At 46.2% G+C, this 24,010-nt stretch overlaps 1 protein-coding gene across 1 annotated transcript in view; it reads left to right on the forward strand.

The window, feature by feature from the left end:
• The first annotated feature begins 332 nt into the window (after positions 1-332).
• The window catches only part of KIF26A (kinesin family member 26A), a 171,412-nt gene continuing 147,734 nt past the window's right edge, over positions 333-24,010 (forward strand). Inside the window, exons 1-2 of the mRNA XM_063118120.1 lie at positions 333-359; positions 576-851. Of these exons, the coding sequence (XP_062974190.1) occupies positions 342-359; positions 576-851 (294 nt within the window). The 5' untranslated portion in view covers positions 333-341. The remainder of the gene's footprint in view (positions 360-575; positions 852-24,010) is intronic.

The following is a 24,010-nucleotide window of genomic DNA, read 5'->3' on the forward strand; positions in this document are numbered from 1 at the left end:
TTTGCAACCCTAAACTTTCCCTGCCTTTACAACATGGGAGGAAACATCACGTAGCAGCCGGAGCGCGCGTGAGAGAGAGACACAGAGTTCTGTAGCGGCTTTTTTCTTCTCCTGTTTGCGAAGTGCCAAAGCGGACGGAGGAAAGCGAAAGCTGGGTTCTGCAGCGGGCTGCTGCTGCTTCTGTCCCGGGACTTCTCGGTTCGCGATGGACATGCTGGATAGCCCGGGCCCGAGGGCTTTAGATTTCGCCTCGGCGTTATTGCATTTATTATAGCCGCCGCCAGCGTCGGTCGGATCTGCTCGTCCGCTGGAGCCGGGAGGTTGTTGGGTCGGGTTCGGACATGCCACCGGTGCCCGGGGTAAGTGGGAAGGGAGCTGCAGAGCCCATCGGACTCCAGGAGCTTTGCAATCGGGGTGGTTCGCAACCGCCGTTTGCAATCGGGGTTCAGTCCTCCGGAGCCGTGCCGGGCTGGATGGAGCTTCGTAGCGGATTTTGATCTCCTGGGCCGGCCGCGTTCCCACGTCTCTCTCGTTGCACTTCGCCTGACCGCCTCTCTCCGTTTGCTCTCTTCCAGGTAGCCGAGGGCAGCCCTCGGCGCGAACCGCCGCCGCCGCTCTCGCTGGAGCTCCCGCCGCGGAAGAGGCTCCTGCAGCCGGCAGCCCCCGAAGACCGCTGCGGCAGCCGCCCCCCTCCGGAGGGAGCCGGGGCCGCCGCGGGCCCGGGCGGCGAGCTGGGCCACTTCGAGAGAGCCGCCAAAGGAGGATGGTGCAGAAGCTGCCAAGCCAAGCTGGCCGAGCTCAAGAGGCAAGCGCTGAAGCTGGCCGCCGGCTGCAAACCCCTGGCCCCGCCGGTAGGTTGTGCGGCGGGAGGGGAGGAGCGGGCGGCGGGCGGCGGCCGCGGCGGAGGGGCGGCTTTCGGACCCCGACGTTTTGCACGGGGCCAAAGTCTCCTCTTTTTCATCCAGCTGCGTGCACGGCACGTTGCACGCAGCGAACAGCCAAGCCAAGCGCACTCTCGGTGTACGTCCCTTGCAACCGCATGGTCGATGTGCGTGCATTCCTGCGCGCTGGCTTTTGCGCTTTGCCCGCTTCGTGCCATGCCATGCCTGGCTCTGTCGCCCAACAACCGCACTGATGAATGTTCGTTGCACCGTGTTGCAAAGCGGGATATGTCTTCCCAAACAATGTGAAGCTGCTTCCCATCCCCCCCCTCTTTGAAATATTGCTTTAGGAACCGTATACGTTACTGCTCGCTGTGCACTGATAAAATTCCCAACTCCAACCCCCTCCATTGCATTTAACGTATGGTACCCGTGTTTTGATACCTAGAAGAATTGCCGCTCTTTGCATGGTGCAGCCAAACTCCTGGGGACGCGATAGCGCACAACTTGCCGTATTTTGCCGGCGGGAATATGTAAACGATGCACTTCTTTGGGAACTCTGTGTATCCCATTGCGGACTGTGTAGGAGGGTTATGTGCCCACGCTGCCTAGCGCTTGGACGCGTCTGGGAAGACTGCACTGGGTGCGCTGCTTCGCTTTGCTCTGGATTGCTAAACCCCTTTGTCTGTTAGTGCAGGAGGTAGGGCATTCCCTCTCCAAACCCGTAGCCTCAACGGATGAGCAGCCGGTACCTGTTTGCACTTTGCACACTGTCCTGATCGACTTGGCAAGTTGTTCTTTGTGTAGTTCTGCAAAACACTTGGAACTTTTATCCCCAAAGGATCACTGTGTACACCCCTGGGAGCTGGTTATTTTATCGCCCGTTAAGATAATGTACATATTCCGATATGTTCGGAACATTGCATGATGCTTGCATATAACGCTCTGCTTTAGCTGTGCAAAGCTCTAAACAATCACCATAATTCCCTTTTATATCCTTGGTGCTTGGTATTTCTACGAGTGCTTCTCTTTAAACGCAGCAGGGTATCGGGGCATATTGCAGAATAGCTAATATGACTCTCTGAACACGGTACAAATAGCTGTGTGCATATCTTTGTGCTTGTTTTACACTATGGAGAACCTTTGCTAGACCCCTGAACGAGTTTCAAGGTATTTCTCACACTCCAGAGGCGCTGTGTAGAAGTCCGTGTATAGTCATGCCTCTGTATGCTGGTGGATATCTCTGCCTATTGCATAGGACCAGACACATTCCTGCGTGTTTTGAATGTTATCTGTTATTGGCATAGCATGTATGTATGTGTATTTCACTCTAACTAGCAAAATGCCTGCCATTATGATAGAAGTGTGGACTTCTATATTGCCTGTAAAAGGCATGTGCCCTGTCTGTGTGCAGATATGCATTGAATCCATTATGGCAGCCTAAGCAGAACTCCCATCATCCCTGACTAATGGCCATGCTGGCTGGGGCTGATGGGAGTTGAAGTCCAAACATCTGGAGGGTACCAGGTTTGGGAAGGCTGCATTATGGGCATTCCCATCCATGAGTCATGGGGTTATTGTAATGTCAGGGGTGGTTGGCAGGTCTTGCTCTAACAACAGTGTTTTCTGAGAGTTTATTGCTTTATTTCTTGTTTTGATTGTGACAGAAGTGAGTGCTCCACTTCAGACTGGAGGGGAGAGATACCATTTTTGAATGCTCCTCCATGGCAGGATCTACACGGCTGCTTTAAAACGGTTTATAACAGTAGTGACAACTGTTGGGGCCCAGGACACAATCCATATACAGGTTTCAAACTGGTTTCAGAGTGTCATATTTTTCTTGGTTTTATCCCAGGATTGTCCTGGGGTCAAACCTGTTCATTTAAGTGCCACACAGGGCATCCAGCGCTCAGGCAGGGACGAACCCGGAATGATCCGGGGATAAACCTTAGGTCTAGCTACGGCCTTGGTGTAGATCTGGCCCATGTTAAAACAGAAAATTAGCTCATCGGGGCAAAATGTTCTGGGCTAGTTCTCTCACTGTTGTGATGTTTGTTTGTTTTTTAAACACTGGAACATTCAAAAATGTGATCCTCCCCTGAAGTGGTACAGTCTGCCTCAGAGCTTGACTAGCTCATCTTCATCATGATTAGATAAGGTTCCTGAAAGTGTGTGAACATGCAGGGTTATTTTCTCACTAATGCCAAATGAATGCCTGTTTGTGGGTGTGGTCAGTTGGTGCGCTGGTGTCAGGATGGAGATATGGTATGATCCCACTTCCCCCACCATTGACTAAATGTGGAGGGGATTCATATCCATGCTGCTATAGTCAGCTGACTATCCTGAGGAAGGCAGTTCCATGGCCACTGCTGAAAAGGCCCTGCTTCTTCTGGAGACCAACCTGGCATCTGTACCAGTTGGTACCTCCAGCAGAGTCTTGTAACCTGATCTACAATTTGGGGGAGGCTTATTTGTGGGAGGTGGAGCTCCCTGAGATAATGAGGACACATCATGCATTTCTTCTTATAAAGGCTGATGATGGTTTACCAAATCGTAACTTTTTGTAGTATGCTTCACCACTTGGTAGGCTGGTTGTCTACAGCCTGGTTCACAGGTTACTCAAATGCGAGGCAGACATGTGGTGGAGCTGGAGTAGGGCGATTCTGGATCCGCCCTTGGCATCGCATCCCCAGGCTGTCCCTGCCCTCTGACATCGGCAAAATGGGCATGGTCTTAAGGACATAAGAAGAACCATGCCGGATCAGGCCAAGGGTCCTTCTAATCCAGCACTCTTGTTCACACAGTAGCCATCCAGCTGCTCATGGGAAACCCACAAGCAAAGGAATTCCCTTCATGTGATCAGCTTCCTGCATGTAGGAATTTCACCTGATCAGGACACCTGATTGCATGAACATCCTGATGGGGTAGATGCCTTAGCCATGAGCAGCTCCTCACATGTAAAAGGTTCCTTTTCAGAGGACCGCGCTCAGCCAGTGGATACTGGAAGGTGGGACTAGCCCAGCATGCAGCATTGGGGTGTGTGGCCAGAAGCAAAGCCTCGTTCATGCTTCACCATGTGAATGCCTTACATGTGAGTTATGTGTAAACAGGGCTTAAATTGGGGGTGCAGAACCTGCAGCCTGGGGGCCAAATCCGGCCATCCTGGAGTCCCAATTTGGTCCTCCCGGTTCCTTAGATGGCCACATCCCCATCTCTTACCCACCCCTTCCCCTAGCTGGTTGTTTCTAGGCTTTTATGTGCAATTCTCCCCCTTTCTGAAATGTTGAAATTCCTCTCTTAAGGCTTAGTCACTGGCAGCAAAGCCTTTAAGCTAAAATATGCTGGCATTTATGGTATTTTTTGGCTCCACCCTTTTTTGCTTTCAGCCCCGCCCACTATTAGAAGGTGGTCCTGGAGAGATTCTCCAAAATAGAATTTGACACTGGGGCTGAAAGAAGTACTTCTGGCTTAAGTTATCCCTTAAAGGTGAGGATAATTTTTGCTATAGACAGTTCTCCTGCCTGTTTCTTGCATATATTGTAGTAGCTTGCTGCTACTGATTGTCGTATGAGCCGAGGGCATGACCTGTCGACACACGGTGAAGCAACCTTGTTGAACCTTACAGGCCCAAGGCTTGTCTATGCCTGAATGGAGACCACTTGGGGACCACTCCATGTCTGCCATTGTGGGCTCTCTTTGGAGGAAGGGTGAGATTTAAATATATTTAAATATAATAAATAAACATCACTCTAATCTTTGAAAACTGCCCAGAGAGGTTCGGCTATGGAGCTGTATATACATGTAATAATTAAGTGTGAGCTGGGATTTCCCCATGGAAGCGTGAACAGTTGCAAGAGACAGATAGAATTGGACAAGGTGCCCTGTGCCTAAATCAGCCTTCCTCAACGTAGTGCTTTCCAGATATGTTGGACAACAACTCCCATCATTCCTAGCTAGCGTGGATGACACCAGGTTGCAGAAGCCTTACTTAAAGAATCTCTGAGAGGTGTCCGGCTATGCTTACTGTTGATAATATTGGGAATGATCTGGTTAAAGTCAAACATTTCTGATCCCTGCTGGTTTTAATGGGAGAGTTACCCTGCAGTTGTAGGCACACTTGTCTGGGAATAAGCTCCATTGAGTCCAGTGGGACTTCAGAATAAACATGTGTAGGGTCGCTTTGTTAAGCGTGTTTTGAAGCTCTGCCATTGAAATCAGTGGGGCTTCACCATGGTCAGCTTCACCTAGCTTAGCCTTCCCCAACCTGGTGTCCTCCAGATGTTTTGGACAACAACTCCTAGCATTCCTGACCATTGCCATCCTGCCTGAGGTTGATGGGGGTTCAAGCCCAAAATACCTGGAAAGCTCCAGATGGGGGGAAGGCTGGCCTAGATCATGCCCAGAATCAATCAATGCATTGCGTCCTATTAGGAATATATCATTCCAGTGTCATGCTTACCTTTAAGCAAGCCATTGGCCGTAATAAGATTGTGCAAAGGCTTTTCAAGATCTTTATCTCCAGGTGTTAAAGGCATGGGTGGGCAACTTGTGGCACTCCAGGTGTTCTGGGCTACAAGTCCCACCAGCCTTGGCCAGCACATTCAGTGGTGAGAAGTGATGGAAACTGATATTGAGTCAGTCCATCTAGCCCAGTGTTGGTGATACTGTCTGACAGCAGCTCCCCAGGGTTTCAGTAGGGTGACCATATGAAAAAGAGGACAGGGCTCCTTTATCTTTAACCATTGTATTGAAAAGGGACTTTTCAAATACAAATACAGGGTGGATTCCTGCGTTGAGCAGGGGGTTGGACTCGATGGCCTTGTAGGCCCCTTCCGCTATTCTATGAATCTATGAATTTCAGCAGGTGTCATTTGTATGCATGCAGCACCTGGTGAAATTCCCTCTTCATCACAATAATTAAAGCTGCAGGAGCCCTGCCTTTTTGACCAGATACAAAAGAGGGCAAGACACCTGCAGCTTTAGTTGTTGCGATGAAGAGGGAATTTCACCAGGTGTTGCATGCATACAAATGACACCTGCTGCAATTCCCCTTTCTATACAACGGTTAAAGATACAGGAGCCCTGTCCTCCTTTCCATATGGTCACCTTAGTTTCAGGCCCTACCTGGAAAAGCTGGGGATTGAACCTGGGACCTCCTGCCTGCAAAGCATGTGCCCTACCCCTGAGCCATAAAATTGTAGGCCAAAACATCTGGAGGGCCACGTGCTGCTTGGCAAGAGACAGTAGTAGGGTGACCCTATAGAAAGGAGGTCAGGGCTCCTGTAGCTTTAGCAGTTGTATGGAAAAGGGAATTTTAGCAGGTGTCATTTGTAGGCATGCAGCACCTGGTGAAATTACCTTTTCTATACAACTGTTAAAGATACAGGAGCCCTGGCCTCCTTTTCATATGGTCGCCCTACACTGTAGGATGAAACATGTGAAGCTCCTAGAAATTTAAGATTCCCTTAAAAACGTGTGTGAAGTTGTGATTTTGTAATCATCATCATCATCATCATCATCATCATCATCATCACAACCACATTGGAAGTACACATTGTTTTCCAAACAATGCTTCTCTGGATATTTGCAAGAATGAGGCAGGAGAGAAAGGAGGGCCTGCAGCGGAAGCCCCCCCCCTTTCCCTTGACCTTCATTTTCATTCAAAGAGTTCCTGTACGATCGAGTGCAATTCCCATAGAATCTAAATATAGTTGTCTTTAGGGGTGGCATTGTAATCTGGTGTCAGACTGCAGGGATCGAATGTTCAAGTTTCGGAGTTTGATGTGAAGCCTATTGAGATCGGGCTGGGGCGGTGGGTGGGCAGGAGGAGGGCGAGGGCAGGAAGTCTTTTTATGTTGGCTTGAGCGGGGTTCAGATCATTCCTTTTTGTTTCTTTCATGTGAAACGAGAAATGTCAAAGGCAGAACTGCTAGACTTCCATTAGTCCGGTTAGTGAATAGAAGGTTAATTTTCCATTGTTCACATATAGGGCATAATGGCCCTGCAGGCAGTGCATAATGCTTAAATGGTTCTTGTTCTGATCGGGTCGTCGGTGGGTGGGTGGGGGGATCTTTGCCTTCGTTTCAGGTAATGTGGGTCTTGTCTATAAACAGGCCTTTGTCACAGGGAATCAATAGAATAGTGCTCGCTCCAAAAGTCAATGGCTCTTACTTAGGTGCTCAGGTGAGGGGACCCTCCTCTTCCCCTCCCCTCAACGACCTGTTTGTGTGGTCTCATTTGTGCCAGTCTCAGAGGAACACCCTCTGATAAGTACTTGATGATAGGGAAATAAATCCGTCCCCCCACCCTCCAGCTTTTTTTCTTCTGGTTTTCAAAAGTGTGCTGAGTAAAGTAATCACTTAATAGCTGCTATATAGCAGCATTGAAAAGCCTTGAAAAACGTGTTCTGGAGGTAAGATTGCAGCCCATTTACTTCTGAGTAGTCCTGAAATGTTCTCAGAGCATTCAGCAGGACTGTGTGAAGGAACAGTATTTGTCCATCTGCACTGGTTGCCAGTCTGTTTCTGGGCCCAATTCAAATGTTTTAAAGTCTCAAAGGCCCTGGAGCCAGGTTAGCTGAAGGAATGTCTCCTCCCATATTTACCTACCCAAACATTAACATCATTATCTGAGACCTGCCTCCAGGTACCCCTGCCAAAGTAGGTGAGGTGGATGATTACAAGAGAGGGCCTTTTCAATGGTGGTGCCCCATTTGTGGAATGCTCCACCCCCGGAGAGCCTCACCTTACACTGACGTCACTCTCCTTTTGGCACCAGGTGAAGACATTTTAAGAACTGCTTTTGGTCTCCTTAGATCCAGTCTAGCATCCTGTTTCCCATTGTGGCCAATCAGAGACCTCCAAGAAACTCACAAGTAGGATGAGAGGCCTAGCCTACTCACGTTCTTACTCCCAGGCTGCTGGTATTCAGAGGCATCCTGGCTTCCTGATCTTGGAAAGTCCATAGAGCCATCATAACTATAGCCATTGTTAGACCTGTTCTTCATGGATTTGCCTAATCCCCCTTTAAAGATAATTAAGGTAGTGGCAATCGATCATCGTCTTGGGATCAGGATCATCCTGCTCACTAACATGTCTGGTGTCCCACATGGGTTGGAGATCTGCTTGGTGGCTCCCATCCTATGGAATGCCCTTCCAGCTGCGATCAGGTTAGCATGCACTGACACTACTTTATTTTTAGGGTTTGCAGAAAGTGGTTCTTTTCTCCTGACTAATGACTAATTCCCAACAGCTGTTTTATTGATGTTAAGATCATAAGAGCCATGCTGGATCTGACCAAGGGTCCGTCTAGTCCAGCAGTCTGTTCACACAGTGGCGAACCAGCTGTGGGCAGGAGATCCATAAGTAGGACATGAGTGCAAAATTACTCTCTTGCCCATGTTCCCCATCAACTGGTGTATTTAGGCTTTCTGCCTCTGATACAGGAGCTAGCACATAGCTATCAGGACTAGTAGCCATTGATAACCTTCTCCTTCAGGAGTGGAGTTAGTTTTTAAGTTCTAAAATAAATATAGGCTTCCTTATGTTTTTCATCACCCACCCTTCTCTCTGTCAGTTGTACAGTTCCACAGAATTGTCTCTGGACTTGTTTCAGGATTACTTGGGAGTAAGAGGATTATGTGCAGTTTTATCTATCTGCAGTCTTATCTATGAAACAAGCTTGTCAAAGTTTTGATGCCTGATGCGACAGCTGTTTAGTTATTATTTTCCTTGGCAGCCTGCTTTATTACTGCTTTACGTTTGACATAGCCAGGCAGAAATTAATCAGGTGACATTTTCTGCCAGGCAGAAATTAAGCAGGATATGGTTTTCATATCACTTCTATCTTCATGCTAAGGAGCGCTTCACCTGCTAAGTTTCTCTATCTGTCAGGCTGCTATTAAACTCACAGGAGGACTAGTCAAACAGTAACAGCCTTTGGCAGCCCTAGACTCTCCTTTAATTGTTGCATATGCAAGAATGTTGTTAAGGCAGGAAAGAAAGTATAAGAAGAAATCCATTATTAAATTGAGTGCATCGTCCCTTGTTTTGCTTACACAGTAATCTGCAAAACTGGCCTGTTCTCTTTCCATTATACTAAAGAATATTAAACTGGATTTGCACAACATGCTAACTCCATTCAGTAGTTGAGTGTGAGTTGTTGGTTGAACCGTGGTTTAGCGTGTTAACTGAACCTAGGACAGAGTGGCTTGTTAACTGTGCAGTGTGGTTTCTTTTTCTCATATAAGCTGTGTTGAGAACCCATGGTTTGTTGATGGGTTGTTCAGGATGGTTTACAAGCCATACTGCGTGATTAAGAAGCCACCTTGCGGAAATTGTCCTGAGTTCAGACAATATGCTAACCGCTGGTTCAACAATCAACCTATGGTTCAGCAACAAGCCACACTTGACCACTGAGTGTGGGTTAGTGTGTAGTGAACAGGCCCTTAGAATTGCCAACAGACCAGAAAAAGTGGCTTGACCTGCTCTTGTGTCTTTGAGAGCAGTTTAAACTGTAGAAATCTGTGCTGTGCTCGAGGAGCAGAGCCTCTCTTGTGGAAGAAAACAGTGGGTGTCGTGTTTGAAAGAGTAGAGAGTGTTGACATTTGAACATGTGTGATGCAGGTCAGTGTTGCACAGATGCAGGAAATGAAAAACAACAACGCATAAACCTCACTTCTGAGGTGACCATGCAGGGCAACCCTGACCATGATTTTTCAGGAGTATGTTTCATTGAGATCAATGGGATTTGCTCACTCATAAGTCAGTCTGCAGCCTTGCAATGCAATCTTTTGCATGTTGGCTCAGGGAAAAAACACCATCGTGTTCAGTTTACTCCAGGTAAACACGAATAGGATTGTAGCCTTCATTTGTTTTTGTTTTTTGTTTAGTTGCTTTAACAAGATGCTTAAGGAAAGGAAGCAGCAGCAGCAGCAAAGGTAGCTGTATTTACAATAAGCAAATTTCCAAAATCCATATTACTGTAATACCTTTATTAGGCCAACCAAAAGTTCACAAAAAATGTGCGAGCTTTTGAGATCTGGAGATCTTGAGAGGTTGCACATTTTTGGTGGTCTTTTGATAGGTGTAATAAAGGTATTACACTAATACAGTTTTTTTTTTTTTTTTTTTGGAAGGCTGCTTCTCACCACAAGCTGCGAAAAACAGCAAACACAAGACGTCAGGCTGGTCCTTTGTGCCTTGTTCTGGCTTTCCGGTAGGCAGAGTAAACCCAGGGAGGTCACTGCTTTGAACTTAGTCTATATACTCAAAAGACTTGTGTCCTTTGCCATGATAATTAAGGGATCTTTCATCGGAGATTCAGAAAGGTCTCCCCACCTGGTCTTGATGGTGGGTGGGTGCTTTGGAGATGAAAGAAGGATGAGTTTCTCTTGCTGATTATCTTTATTGATGAAAGAAGGACATTTTCTTCCCAGAGTTAAAGCTGCTGATAATGGCTCTGAATTCAAGCTTAGAATGGCAGAAAAAGTCAAATATTTGTTTGCTGGCCAAATATCTGTTTGTTAAGATGGACCCGCAATATTTTGCGAAACCTGTGGTTTGTTTACCTTCTGTGCTGCTGATACCCTTTCAAAAGAATAAGATTACATGGGTCCTTTATCATCTATCTTATTCCTAAGTGTGGGTCACACTCTAGTGTGACCAAGGATGGAGCTGTACAGATAAGGGCGGACTGCGTTCTCTGTAGCTTGGGGCACCAGAAGTAAAGAGCAGATTTAATTAATAATCATTCAGATGTTGCTTGTGAGAGGGTTGATGTGAGGGTAAAATAGAGAGGAGGAGGATTATGTACACCACCTTGGGCTCTTTGGAAGAGGGGTAGGATATAAATTAAGAAAATAAAGAAATCCTTAAAAAAGAAAACAAAAAGGTTTTTAAGCTCTCTCTCATCTCAGCTTCTTTTTTGTGCTGTTTCCTTCTACAGTTTTCAGAGCAATGTTTGACAATGATTCAAGATAATGTAATAAATAAATAAAAGATGACAAATGGAAGTTCATAGGTCTAGGAAGAAACAGTCCTTGAAGATATTGTGATTTCGCTGCACAAGTACAAAATTTATTACTTGGAGTAGAATGTTGAGTATCTTGAACATCTCAGGTTTAGGGATGGCCGTTGTGGGGAAATCTGGCCTATTTTGGGCTCACCTAATTTCCCCGAGTGGGAACTTCCTTGTTTTTTCCCTTTCTTTCTAAGGCTTAGTTCAGACAACACGTTCCTCAGCGATGGTTTTAGAATATGGTGGAGTTTTGCACCACTGTTGGGAAATGTGTTTTGTGGCGGGAAAACTCCATGTAGTGGTGGTGTTTTTTCGGAAAGCACTCCACGCAGAATATCCACGCTGTGCAGAGGAGAGTTCCTGCACAACGGTTGTGGGGGAGGAGAGAGGGTGGAGGAACTGTCAATCAAACGTCACTTTGACTTTTACTCAACTCCACGGGAGCCCACAATCACACAACGGTGGAGTTAGAACATGTTGTGTGGAGAGTACCCCGTAAAAGCTCAACCGCTTAGTGGAATTTTCACACTGCATTGACTAACGTGTTATCTGAACTGGCCCTAAAACTGCCATTTATGCAAATTGCATAATTTTCGCCAATTTACGCAAATAAGCAAATTATGCCCAAAATTTGTGCGAATTTGCGTAAATGTTAAGACAAGTTGTTCAGATATTTACTTCTTCAAATGATTTCTAAAAACTACAGTATCAGATTATTACAATGTCTGTGCACCAAGGACAAGCAAGTCCTAGGTTGCAAACTGAGACTACAACTCTCAAATGCAAGAGGAAGATGCATTTCTGCCTCTAGGGGACACTTCCATGGAAGCCAGAGATTGAAACTAATAGTGATAGCTTTAGGTCAGAAAATGAGTCTGATTAAATTTCATGCATATTCATTGAATCTTGGTTCCCCCCCCCCCATTTTTCTCAGTTCTTTTTATGGGAATGGGAGCTTTATGTCTTGACACTGAAGGACTAGCGGAGACATAAATAATTTTCTTTGTTACTAATGTTGGTGGTTTCTTCTGTTGTTTTTTTAAATTGTTTTTGCCTGCTCCTCATAAACTGGCAGAATCAAAGAGGTTCCTTACAGTTCAGGTGTTCCTAACAGCTCAGGACCTTGTAGCTCCATTTGTTACAAACAAAAAAAAAGTTTAAAAAGTAAATTAAATTTGTAATAATTGTTTGAATACACTGTACTTTTAATATACCAAATGTAATAATTTTATGCCAAACCAACTTGGACATAATTACATTTTATGTTCCTAAAGTAACAAAGTGGCTTTCAATCTGTAAAAAGTGCTAATATTGCATTATTTCATTTTTTCCAAAAATTTCCGTTTCCCCCCGAAACCCCCCGGAAAAAACCCGTTTTTTTCCCATGGCTTCGAAATTTCCAGAAATTTTACATCTCTACCCCCAGTGTACAGTTAGAATGTTTGCACAGCCCGTGACTCTGGTGTAATTACACATATGCTTGTGGAGAGTGCTGCTGCACACGTATCCTGCTTGTTGGGTTCCAGTGGGCAGCTGATTGGCCATTGTGTGAACAGAAAAAACTTCCTGACTGTTAGAGCAGTACGACAATGGAACCAATTACCTAGGGAGGTTGTGGCCTCTCCCACACTAGAGGCCTTCAAGAGGCAGCTGGACAACCATCTGTCGGGGATGCTTTAGGGTGGATTCCTGCATTGAGCAGGGGGTTGGACTCGATGGCCCAGATGGACTCTTGGTCTGACCCAGCATGGCTCTTCTTATGTTGAGTGGATGAGGGGGTTCTTATAAGTCACAAGTCCCTTCTGGCAGCTGGTCCTGCATGCATGCACATGGCCAGATTATTGAGACCATTCCCCATTGGAGTACCCCACCAGCCCTCCACAACGACAACAACAAAAGACAGCAGCATTTATAGCAGTTCTGCTTGAACCAAACCCGAGGACGGATAGGGGCTGTCCTTGTTAACTCATTAAAATCACATGCCGGATTGGTGTCTTCTCTGGGTGAGTCTTGTTAGAATGAATGGGATCTGCACTCATGAATTTTTGGACTTCGTGTACTTCATAGAGGCAGGTGAAGTGGTATCATTATGCAGCATTGACCCCGGGGCCGGCATGTATCCTCCTCAGCGGGGGATCCAGACTGGAGGAGAAGACTGCAATTAATATAGGCCTCCCAGGCTGGCGGCGGGAGGGTAATTACCGCTGTTCTTTTTCTTTCCCCGGCTAATTTCTCCAGCACCCTGGCTTATTAGAGGAAGGGAAGGAAACGCACAAACCAGTTCAAAAGTCCTGGGGGATGCCAGAGGGAGGAGGAGGGGGAGTATGCAAGAGCATCTGCTCCTGACATCTGAGGTTACTTTGAACCTGTTGAAATATGTGGTTCCTGCTTTATTGTTCCTGCCAAGTGCTCGGCTATGGCGATTCAAGCTTCTCAGACATGTTAATAGCACAGTTGGGGGAGGAAGTACTCACCCTGGTTGACTGCAGATGATTCTCACATTGGTTTAAGTCTTTCTTTCCAGTGGAAACATAGGAGACTTGAAAACATTTCCCCTACAATCCTGGGCTTGTTTGTATACATTTATTTTCCTTTTTTGTTTTTGTGCAAGGCGAGAGGGCAAAGATACGTCATGGCTTGTTGTTGTGCCATGGGTGTGAATTAAGACAAAACGAGGGAGGATAAGTTTATCAATGGCTACATCAGTTATATGACACCTTCAGAGAGGGCAAAGTACCTTTCAAATACTAGTTCTTGAGGAATAGGAGAGGGCCATTGTTTTAATTTCTTGGTTGTGGGCTTACCAGAGGAATTTGCTTGGCAGCTGTTGGAAGCAGGGACAGAGAAATCTATCTGTTCCTCTGACTTTCTCATTTTTCCAATCTGAAGTTCTGTCTCTTCTGAACTTTGAGACTTTTTAAATTAAGTTTACAGGAAAATACATGTGCATTTTTGTGTACATTTCTCCTAACGCCTGCATTTTTGTAAACAATTTTTGCCTAATGTACATGTTTTCGCAAGTAGTTTTTGCCAAGTATCTTATGTTTTACTGCTGATTTTTCCCCCTCTGTCCTGCCTTGAAGCTTTTATTCATAAATCGTATGGTAGTAAGTTTTGCTGTGGGGTGGGAGCACTGGACTCAGATTACCTATTGAGGCCCAGTGGAGGCTGGTGGCTCTGATGTCAGTGGGGCAGTGAATCTGCTCCGGATTTCAGTCAGAACGAGTCAGAACTCTAAAGGAAGTACAGGTTGGTTGGCTCCTTTAGAGTTGTGACTGGTTCTGACTGAAACTCCACTGGATTCACTGCCCCACGGATATTGGAGCCACCAGCCTCCACAGTTGAGGCCTTGTTTTAGGCTGAGCTGGGCTTACACCTGTACTTTCTGGTGGTGTGTGTAGCTGAAATGGCCTATTTGTGAGGCCTTGCTGCCCTTCAGACCGTCTACCCAGAACCACTCCCCAATCACCATTTAGAGAAGTCCACTGGTCTGGTCTGCCCCAATGCTGACCCGCTGAGCTTGGGGGCCTGCCCTATCCCATGTCACATTTAGGTAAATACGTTTGGGTTCTGTAGCTTCTGTCGTCAAGCCGTATGACACCAGAGGAGGCTCGACTGCTGCAGGTGGGCCAGCTATGCTCCAGGAACTACAAACAAAGGCAGGAACCTGAGGAAACAATTGATTGGGCCTGTTAACTTGATTTTAGCCTAAATATAGCCCTAGAGTTTAACTGCAGCCAGCGCTGCTGGGAGAATTAGAAAGTTAAAAATCAGCTGCAGAACAGGATTATGATTGAAGAAGCTAGTTCACAGAAGTTTGTTCAGTGGAGAGAGTGGGTTTGTAATTAGAAACTCTTAAGTGGGACCTGCAACAAAAAGTTGCAGTATGGATTGCTCCTTTTCAGGCTTCCAGCCTGCCATGCCCTTTTCCAGGGTATTCCATTCCATCTTGGTTTTCTATCCCACCATCATTCCCTGACATTTAGTGTTCTGAGGCCATTGAGCATACTTAGTCCGAATTGGGCTTTTCCCGCCCCCCCCCTACTAAGGCTTTCCCCCTAATTTTGTGGGTATGTTACTTCTGCAAACCAAATGATGCCTCTGAGCCTGTTGATGCCTCTCTTGTACATGAGTAGTGCTGTGTTGACTACATAAAGATCAGCACTTTTGCCCAGAGAGTAGAATTGGTACGATCATGGGCTATCTGAATTCTAATATCAAGTAACAAAATGGACCTGTCATTTAAAGTTGGTGTGGAGTTCTTTTGTTAGGATGTTCTGTGTTCTAAAAACAGAGTGACTGTTCAGACAACACACCAAGCCACAGTGGTCAAGCATTTTGAGCTGAATCATTTGGCTTAGCATGTTGTGTGAACCATTCCAAAGTATGGTGTCTACATAACCACAGTTTAAACATGCTCACTAACCGTTTGCTGCAAAAGGGTTAGCGGCCTAACCATGGCTTAGCATATTGTCTGAATAGGCCCAGTGATACGGTGCAGCTGGAATGCAAACCCTGGTTTGCAAATGGGAGGCGATTTGCCTTGGCTGCATGCACTCTCCCCCCTTTTCAAGACTGAACACCACTCTCCTTTCCCTTATTATAATCTAGCTATAGTAGAGCGATACAAAACAGGACAGGGCTCCTGCAGCTTCACCGTTGTTGCCCCAAGGCCAATAGTCCCCTGCATGGCTATTCTTTTCTTCAAAAGGTTACTCCTTATAAAACACACCTTGGCCTTTGCTAGACCTACCTTAAGATCCGGGCGAGAGGAGGGGAGAGCGCGCAATGCAATTATCGCGGGCTGTCGCCCTAGTCTACATGTCAGGTGCGACGAGCTAAAGGAAAGACCCGTCGCGTCCGCCATTTTTTTTTTAGATTTAAAGGGCCGGCTGCGCAGGAGCTCACAAACAACGAAAGGTAAGTTTTTTTTCTTTTAAAAATAGATTTCCTCACTCCCCTCCTGCCCCCGATGGGTGCAGCTCCTCTGGGGAGCGCTGTGCCCCATGCGTGGCTTCTCCCGGCTACGCGTGAGTAATTGCGCGGAGCCGGGAAAAGCTGCGGAACAGGGTACACGCTTGCGGTCCCGGGCTCAGCCTGAGACTGTGGGAAAAATCGGACTTAAAGGGGTAGGCTATATCCCGGGGCCAGGGAGGGTTGATCCCTCCCTGAGACCGGGGGGGGGGGGAATCTACACTATAGCTTTTAAAGCGCTTTAAAGCGCTTTGAAAACGTTTTGAAACCTGTATATGCAGTGTGTCCTGGGCCCCAACAGTTGTCAAAACTGTTATAAAGCGCTTTAAAGCAGTAGTGTAGATCCCCCCCTGGATTCCCTGTGCGTCATCTGGACGCACAGGGGCGATCCTGGGTATCAGCCCGGGATATAGCCTGGACTAGCAAAGGCCCTTGTTTGCCTTATAACTTTCCCTTCCTGCTTGAATTTTGTCCACTTTTGAAATGAATTGCGCTTTAAAACCAGAGATTTTATCAGCATTCTTGGAATTTAGTAAATGTTCCTCAGCGTTACCATATGCCGGTATCTGTACAGAATTGATTAAACAGAGGACCAGACAGTGGGAGGAAAAATGATCAATTTTCATTTAGCTCTTAGCACATCTTAGGCTAACACTGTTTGGAGGGATTTTTATTTTTTTTACTACTGTGTGGCTACGATGTGAAAACCACTTTGAACCAAATGTGGAACATGATATCTCCATTGAGGTTCAGCATTGACTGCTGGGAAGTGTGTAAGCTATGAAAGTGAAGCCTTCATTTGAATGTTCAAAAGGTTATGTGTAACAGGGTTTCCTGTTTTACCGCAACGTTCAATTTGTTAGGATGCATTTCCATGCAGTCATTAATGTGACTGGAAGGCCTCCATGAACTGATGGAGGTTGTATATTGATTGCTTCCCCATCGCATGGAGAATGCGGCTTTAATTCTCGTCTGGGCTATTAAACTTACGCATAATCTTCAGCCCACTTAGTCTTCACAGACCCCATTTGTGGTCTCTTTGGGCTGTGGCCTCTGGCATTTGGAACTCATGTTTGAGTTAATATTGTGTCATGCTCCCCACCTTAAGATGCAGGAAATTTTAGGACAGCCTTTTACAGAGACAGTTTCCTTTTCAAAGAGGACATGTATATTTTTTGTAGCATCTGCTCATTGCTCTGTATACAAGTTGAACATGGAGGTGCTGGACAAATAAAAGACCAGCCTTCTCCAAACTGGTATCCTCCAGATGTGTTGGACTACAACTCCCATTAGTCTAAGCCAGGATGGACAACCATCTGTCAGGGATGCTTTAGGGTGGATTCCTGCATTGAGCAGGGGGTTGGACTCGATGGCCTTGTAGGCCCCTTCCAACTCTGCTATTCTATGAGTCTATGCTTCTATATCCTGCCTTTTTGCCAAATATGGCGCTGAAGCCAGCTAGCAATAATGAAATACAGATTAAAAACCAAATTCAAAACACAACAATAAAAGTATTTGACAGTAATAGACCTACATAAAAACATATTGCCTGCCAAAGAAAGGAAGACAGAGAGGAAACTTGGGCCTTAGCTAGACCTACCGGTCTAGCAGGACAGAGTGGTGACGATCTCGTGATATTTTTATCACGCGGTGAGTGATGACCTCAGAGGGAGATGCGTTGCGCCTGCCATTTTGTTCATTTTTCTTTAAGGGGAAGATGAACACGAGCGCTCGTGCGCAAAAGGTAAGGTTTTTTTTTTTTTTAAAAAAACCGCTCTCCCCACCTCACCCCCAATGGGCGCAGTGCTCCTGAGGAGCTCTGCGCCCCCATGCTCAGGTCCCAGCTCCTCGTGAGGAACATTCCGCGGTCTCGGGCTCATGGAAAAAGTGGGCTCAAAGGGTAGGGCGAGATCCTGGGGCAAGGGAGGGATCATCCCTCCCTGATCCGGGATCCTCTGTGCGCCATGTGAATGCACAGGGATGATGCTGGGGATTGCCCCGGGATTTCGTCCTGTCTAGCTAAGGCCCTACTTAACCTCTCTTGGCAGAGAGTTTCAAATCAGCCACTTAGAAGGCCCTTCCTTGCCTCCACACTAGGGATGTGGGAAGTAGCCATCTGGGGAAGTTGGAGTTCACCAAGCTTTCATCATCTCAGACTCCTAGTTTCTGGCTTGCTTCCCTAAGGGCTGGCCCAGCTTGATCTGCATTGAATCCAGCCAGCTTGCAGATTTTTTGGGTTATTTTTTCCTCTTTAATAGGAAGTTGCACGAATTGCAAGTGCAGTTTGCTCAATTTGTTGCTGCAGATTGCGCAAAGTACCCAATTACAGCTGGAATTTGCCCAAATTATGCAAATTGCAGCTGGAATTTCTGCAACTTCCAATTTACGAGAAAAAAAATACAACAATTGAAAAAAAGCCCTGGATTTTGGGAAAAGCCTGTGGCTTGGCTTGCGAATGCAAGCTGAGTGGGCAGCGGGGATCTGTTGGGCCACAAAGGGGACGGATTTTCAAATGACAGACATCCCCAATCCACACCAGTTGTGACTCTGGTGACAGTTGGTGCAAAAGAAGGGCCTCCACTAAAGATCATAAAACCCAGGCAGGCTCTTATGGGAGAAGGTGGTCTTTCAAATAGCCTGATCCACCAGGTTCCTTCTCCCTAAATCTTAGTAATGGTGCACATGGTAAATTCCTGCATAGGAATCATGTCCCTGGGTAAGGACCTAATGTGGGTTTTGCGTCCTGACACACACACAAAAGAAGAACGGCATTTCTTCTGCAAGCTTGGGCAACGGGCCTTTTGCAATGAAATTCGGTGCGCTACAGTTCTTTTGTGGATATTTCTAAGGAGAAGCAATTTATAATACATCCAGGATCTTGGCAATCTGTCGGGAGAACCATTTCCTCCAGCAATTTACCTACGAGATAAAGTGAAAACCATGCATTATTGATACCCATGTTCTGCATATTGCAGATATTTCTCCCAATGTTGTTAATTTTTTATCTGCAGCTTTGAAGGAGCATAGAGAGAAAGATGAATGGAAGGGATAGGGAGTGAAGAGAGCAGGATAGATGTATACGAGTTAATGTAGGAATTTTGCATAAATTGAGCATGATGGATATATGGCTTTTAATTTTATTTTAATGGTTATTTTTTTGCATTGGGGAAATGTTGTCCCTAACTCTTAAAAAAGCAAAACAACACCCTCAGCACTGCTAGATTTTTCATGTTTATGGATTTGACTGGTTGGGTTTTACAGCTCTGAAATGCTTTAACCTATGACCTTCCATAGTGATGCAGTTTAATCATTGAACTCTGCCTCACTTAAGCCTGTCTATTCCATAATTTTAGATTTTAGGAGATAATAGGTAAGAATTTTGTGGGCTAAAGGATACAAAGGGCATGATGGCTTGACAAGGGTGGGTGGAGGGCTATGATCTTGTGATTTTATGATCGCGAGATTGTCCCCCTTGTCTACACGCAGCACGCGATGTCCCAGGAAGAAGAGGATGTCACGGACACCATTTTGTTTTTTAATTGGAGAGGAGTGCAGGAGCGCTCCTGCGCAAACTAAGTTTTTTTTTTTTAAAAAAAAAAACTCGCTCCCCCGCCCCACCCCCGATGGGCACAGAGCTCCTGAGGAGCTTTGTGCCCCGGTCCCAGTTTTTCGCGGTTACTCGCGAGGAACCGGGACAAAACCATGACGGCGTCAGAGCCAATGGAACGGAAGTTGGGAGTTGCTGTCCGAAAACATATCGTGGGATACAAGTTGCCCACCCCTGTTGTATGACTGATCTCCAGTCAAGCATGATGAACCTTTAGCTAGTCATATTATAATTAATGATTAGGCAGCAGTGGTCTATGCAGAATGTGCACCTTGCTGAACTTGGCCAGACGCCTGTCGTGATTCCAAGTCCTTCCACCAAGATGTGAGACAATAAAGAGGTTTGCAGTGCAATCCACAAAGCTTTATTCAGCAAATAGGTACCTCTTCACACCTGAAGGAAGTGTGAATGTTAGGAGCTATCCTTTAAGCTTAATTAACTTAAGCAAGGCAGTTGCCTATCAACTAAATGGATGATTTCCCTCCATGCCAGACGGGCTTTTACCAGACCCCTCCTTTAGGGAGGGTCCTCCAGCTGTAACCTCTACTGTGTGGCTATTCTAGCAGACCACCTCCCACCTCTTCTCAACTCGGCCCGCTTGACCCAGCGGCAGACTCTGGGATCGGTCAATTCTGATGCTCCCTCCACTTCCGACAAAGCTCCTTTCTACACTGTCGATTTTTCCCTGGGTCATCCCTGTGCATCCAAATGATGCACAGGGGATCCCGGGAGTAGGTAGGGACAGACCCCTCCATTTTCCTGGGATAACCGAGACCTCAGTTATCTGATTTTACCTGTGGTGCTGGGACGATCCAAAGGACCGTGGGCAGTGTGGGAGCCCGTCTTGGCTTCTTCCTTCCTCCCCGTGACTTGCGGGGGTGAGTAGAGGGAAGGAGCTGGGATAGGGGGAGTTCAGGGACATCAAGTGGGGGAGTGGGGTTGGGGCCTTTTTTTTTTACTCACGTTTCGTTGGAGCGCAATTGCACTCCCAGCTCCTGCCTCTTTAAAAAGATATGGTGGGCATGGTGTCCCTCTTCCAGTTTGGGACATTGTGCTTCTGTTTGGATGCCCAGGGAGGATCGCGGAAGCAAGTAAGTCCACGATCCCCCCCCCCCCAACCCTCCCTCTATACACTTAGGTGTAGAAAGGGCCAATGACTGAGTTCCCAGGGATGGGGAGAAGGGGGAGGATGATCTCTGCATTGGAGCAACTGTACCTAGTGGTGGTGGGGGTTCTCTGCACAAGTGGGTGGTGGAGGGACAGAGGGTTGCTGCTCCATTTGCCCCAAACGTAGCGCCTCCTCTGTTTAAGTCTATTAATAAACCAGGAAATCATCTCGATTTTCCTTGAATCACTTTAGATTCCCTACTAGTGAAATTGGCAAGGGAGGCCAGTCCACAGATTGTCTGTATTCCATAGTGGTCCTCATTTGTGTGTTTTTGTGCCAGCCATATGCCTCATTCCGGCTGGCTGTTCCAAAATAATTTTCATACTGGGTTAGTGTTGGGTTTTTTTTTTTGGATTTGCTAAAGATCATGGTAATTATGACTAACAATATGCAACTGGTAAACAATGCTGTGTTGTAATGTTGTAATGCTGAGTGGAGGGACTTAAAACAAAATGATTTAAATGGGTGATTGAAGAGTTTGTTCACACATAACATATATTGATAATGACGGTGCATCTTTTGCTGCTTGTTTTCTTGCTGGGCATGTTGGATTGGCCTTTTTGCAGTGACCATTTTGCAGTGAACAGTGATAGAAAGCTCATTCCACAAGCTCACATTGCACCAAATTAGAAAATGGAAGAGCGCCTATGGATAGTCCATGGCAAAGGGTGACCATATGGAAAGGAGGACAGGGCTCCTGTATCTTTAACAGTTGCATAGAAAAGGGAATTTCAGCAGGTGTCATTTGTATATATGGAGAACCTGGTGAAATTTCCTCTTCATCACAACAGTTAAAGCTGCAGGTGCCCTGCCCTCTTTTAAATCTGGTCATGTGGATTCCTGCATTGAGCAGGGGGTTGGACTCGATGGCCTTTTTGGCCCCTTCCAACTCTACTATTCTATGATTCTACGACTCTAGTATAGCTCCTGCAGCTTTAACTGTTGTGATGAAGGTGGAATTTCACCAGGTGCTGCATGCATACAAATGACACTTGCTGAAATTCCCTTTTCTATGCAACTGTTAAAGATGCAGGAGCCCTGTCCTCCTTTTCATTTGGTCACCGTACTGTGGCAGGGATCCCCAACATGGCTCTGGGGACATCTGTAGTGGTGTCCACACAGCTCTTCACTCCCCGCCTCCTTCAAGCATTTTTTTTTTTAAAAAAATGGGAAACTGTTAGGGTGCTGGGTTTTCCGTTCTGTAAGCCTATTTATTTATTTATTTATTTATTACATTTCTATACCGCCCAATAGCCGAAGCTCTCTGGGCGGTTCACAAAATTTACACCAGTTTTGGGGGGGACATGGTGAGAGGGTGCTGTTGATCATGTCTTGTTTGTGGCTTCCTGGTCGATAGTTGGTTGTCTACTTTGTGGACCGAGTGCTGGACTAGAATGCTAAATGCTTGTTCTGATCCAGTAGGGCTCTTAAGTTCTTAACTGTTTGAAGTGTCCCTGAGAATGAACCGAAAGCAAAAGGTATGGGGAAGGAGGAGGATTATAAATTGCTTTTCCACACACAGGGAAGGGGAAAATAGGGGGATATTGTGTCTGGGGGGTTGTTGTTGTTGTTGCTGGTATAAATAGTTAAATGGATATATTCATGTCAAAGGTACAGGTTGCTTGGCCACTGTGTGAACAGAGTGCTGGACTAGGTGGACTCTTAGGGCTCATCTACACCAAGCACGATATTGCACTATGAAAACAGTATGAAAGCGGTATATAAAAGGCAAGAGCCGCACTACTGCTTTATAGCGTTATTGGACTGCACTGACAACTGTTGGGATCCATGATTCATATCATATACTGCTTTCATACCACTTTCATAGTGTTATATCCTGCTTGGTGTAGATGTGTCCTGGGCCCCAACAGTTGTCAGTGCACTTCAGTACCACTATAAAGCAGTCGTGTGGCTCCTGCCTTTTATATACCACTTTCATAGTGGAATATCCTGCTGGTGTAGTCGAGCCCTTAGTCTGATCCAGCATGGCTCTTTTGTTCTTACATTGCTGAACCTGTTGCTGGCCAGTGGACAGGAAGAGAAAGCAAGGTGGAGAAGTTAAGAGTGAGGCTAGCGACTAGGATGGGGGAAGAAAGAGCAAGGCAAAGAGGTGCGGGTAGAGAAATAGTGAGGATGGAGGCTGAGAGTAGAGAGAAGCAGCAAGATAAAGGGGTGAGTGGGAGAGAAAAAGGCAAAGCTAGAGGCTAGGAAGGGAGAGAAAGAAGAAGGCAAGGGACAAGGAAGGGTGAGAAGTAACAAGGAAAAGGGTTGGGGGAAAGAAATAGCGAGGCTAGAGGCTGGGAGTAGAGAGCGAGCATAAAGGGGAAAGGTTTGTGTGGATGAAAGAAGATGCAGGGGGCAGGAAGCAACTTTTCCCATTTCTTCCTCCCTCCTATCCTCTAGCTTCATTATTCCAATTCCTTCCACCCCCACACCTCTTGACTAGCTAATCCCCCCAAGACTGGAAAAAGTGGGCTGAAAGGGTAGGGCGATATCCCGGGGAAAAGGAGGGATCATCCCCCCCTGTTCCCGGGATCCCCTGTGCGTCATGTGGATTGCCCCAGGGATTGCCCCGGGATATTGCCCTGTCTAGCTATGGCCCTGGTTGCCATTTTCAGTGACAGCTGCATGTATATCGTACCGTACAGTTTAGTTTGGCACTGAGGAATACAAACCAGACACTTAAAGTCAATATATGCAAACAATGATAATATATAGTAACCGTGAACAATAATGTAGACAATAATAAATCACATCATCTCAAGGTAATACTTTGCCCAATGTACCAGTTCCTCCTTCAAAACACCACTGAGACAGATCTGCTTTTATAGCATATCCCATCAAGTGCTTATTATTTGCATTCTATCTTCTTCCAGCCTGAACGTCTTTCATAGAGTATCCTGTTGCCGGTGAAAGGCAGCAAGCACATCAATGGGAAATCTCCAGACAAAACAATTGTCAGACACTGTAACAGGAATTGTATTCTTAGCAGTGAAGGCAGAAACAATATCTCTATTGTTATTTGCCTGGGCCAAGGCTTGAGTTGGTTGTCGCTCATTTTAATGCTTTATTTGTTTGTTTGTTTCGGAGCCAAAGGAGTGACCCTTGGCCAATCTTGGAAAGTAGCCCAAGGCATCTACTTTATACTTTACACAAGCTTCCCTCTCTGCTGAATAGCAAGTGAGAGGGAAAGAGAAACTGTCCTATTTATGGAACATGTGCAGCTGATCTGCTTCCATGTAAAGGGAGCTGAAGTATTATGATGTCTGTGGGAAGTTGTGTAGCCCACCTACTCTGACTCTGCAGGTCTTGGGCAGAGGTCTTTCCCTTTAACTGCTACCTGAACCTTTTAACAGGAGATGT

The sequence above is a fragment of the Elgaria multicarinata genome, chromosome 2 (genome assembly GCF_023053635.1).
Source record: "Elgaria multicarinata webbii isolate HBS135686 ecotype San Diego chromosome 2, rElgMul1.1.pri, whole genome shotgun sequence".
Lineage (NCBI taxonomy): Eukaryota > Metazoa > Chordata > Lepidosauria > Squamata > Anguidae > Elgaria > Elgaria multicarinata.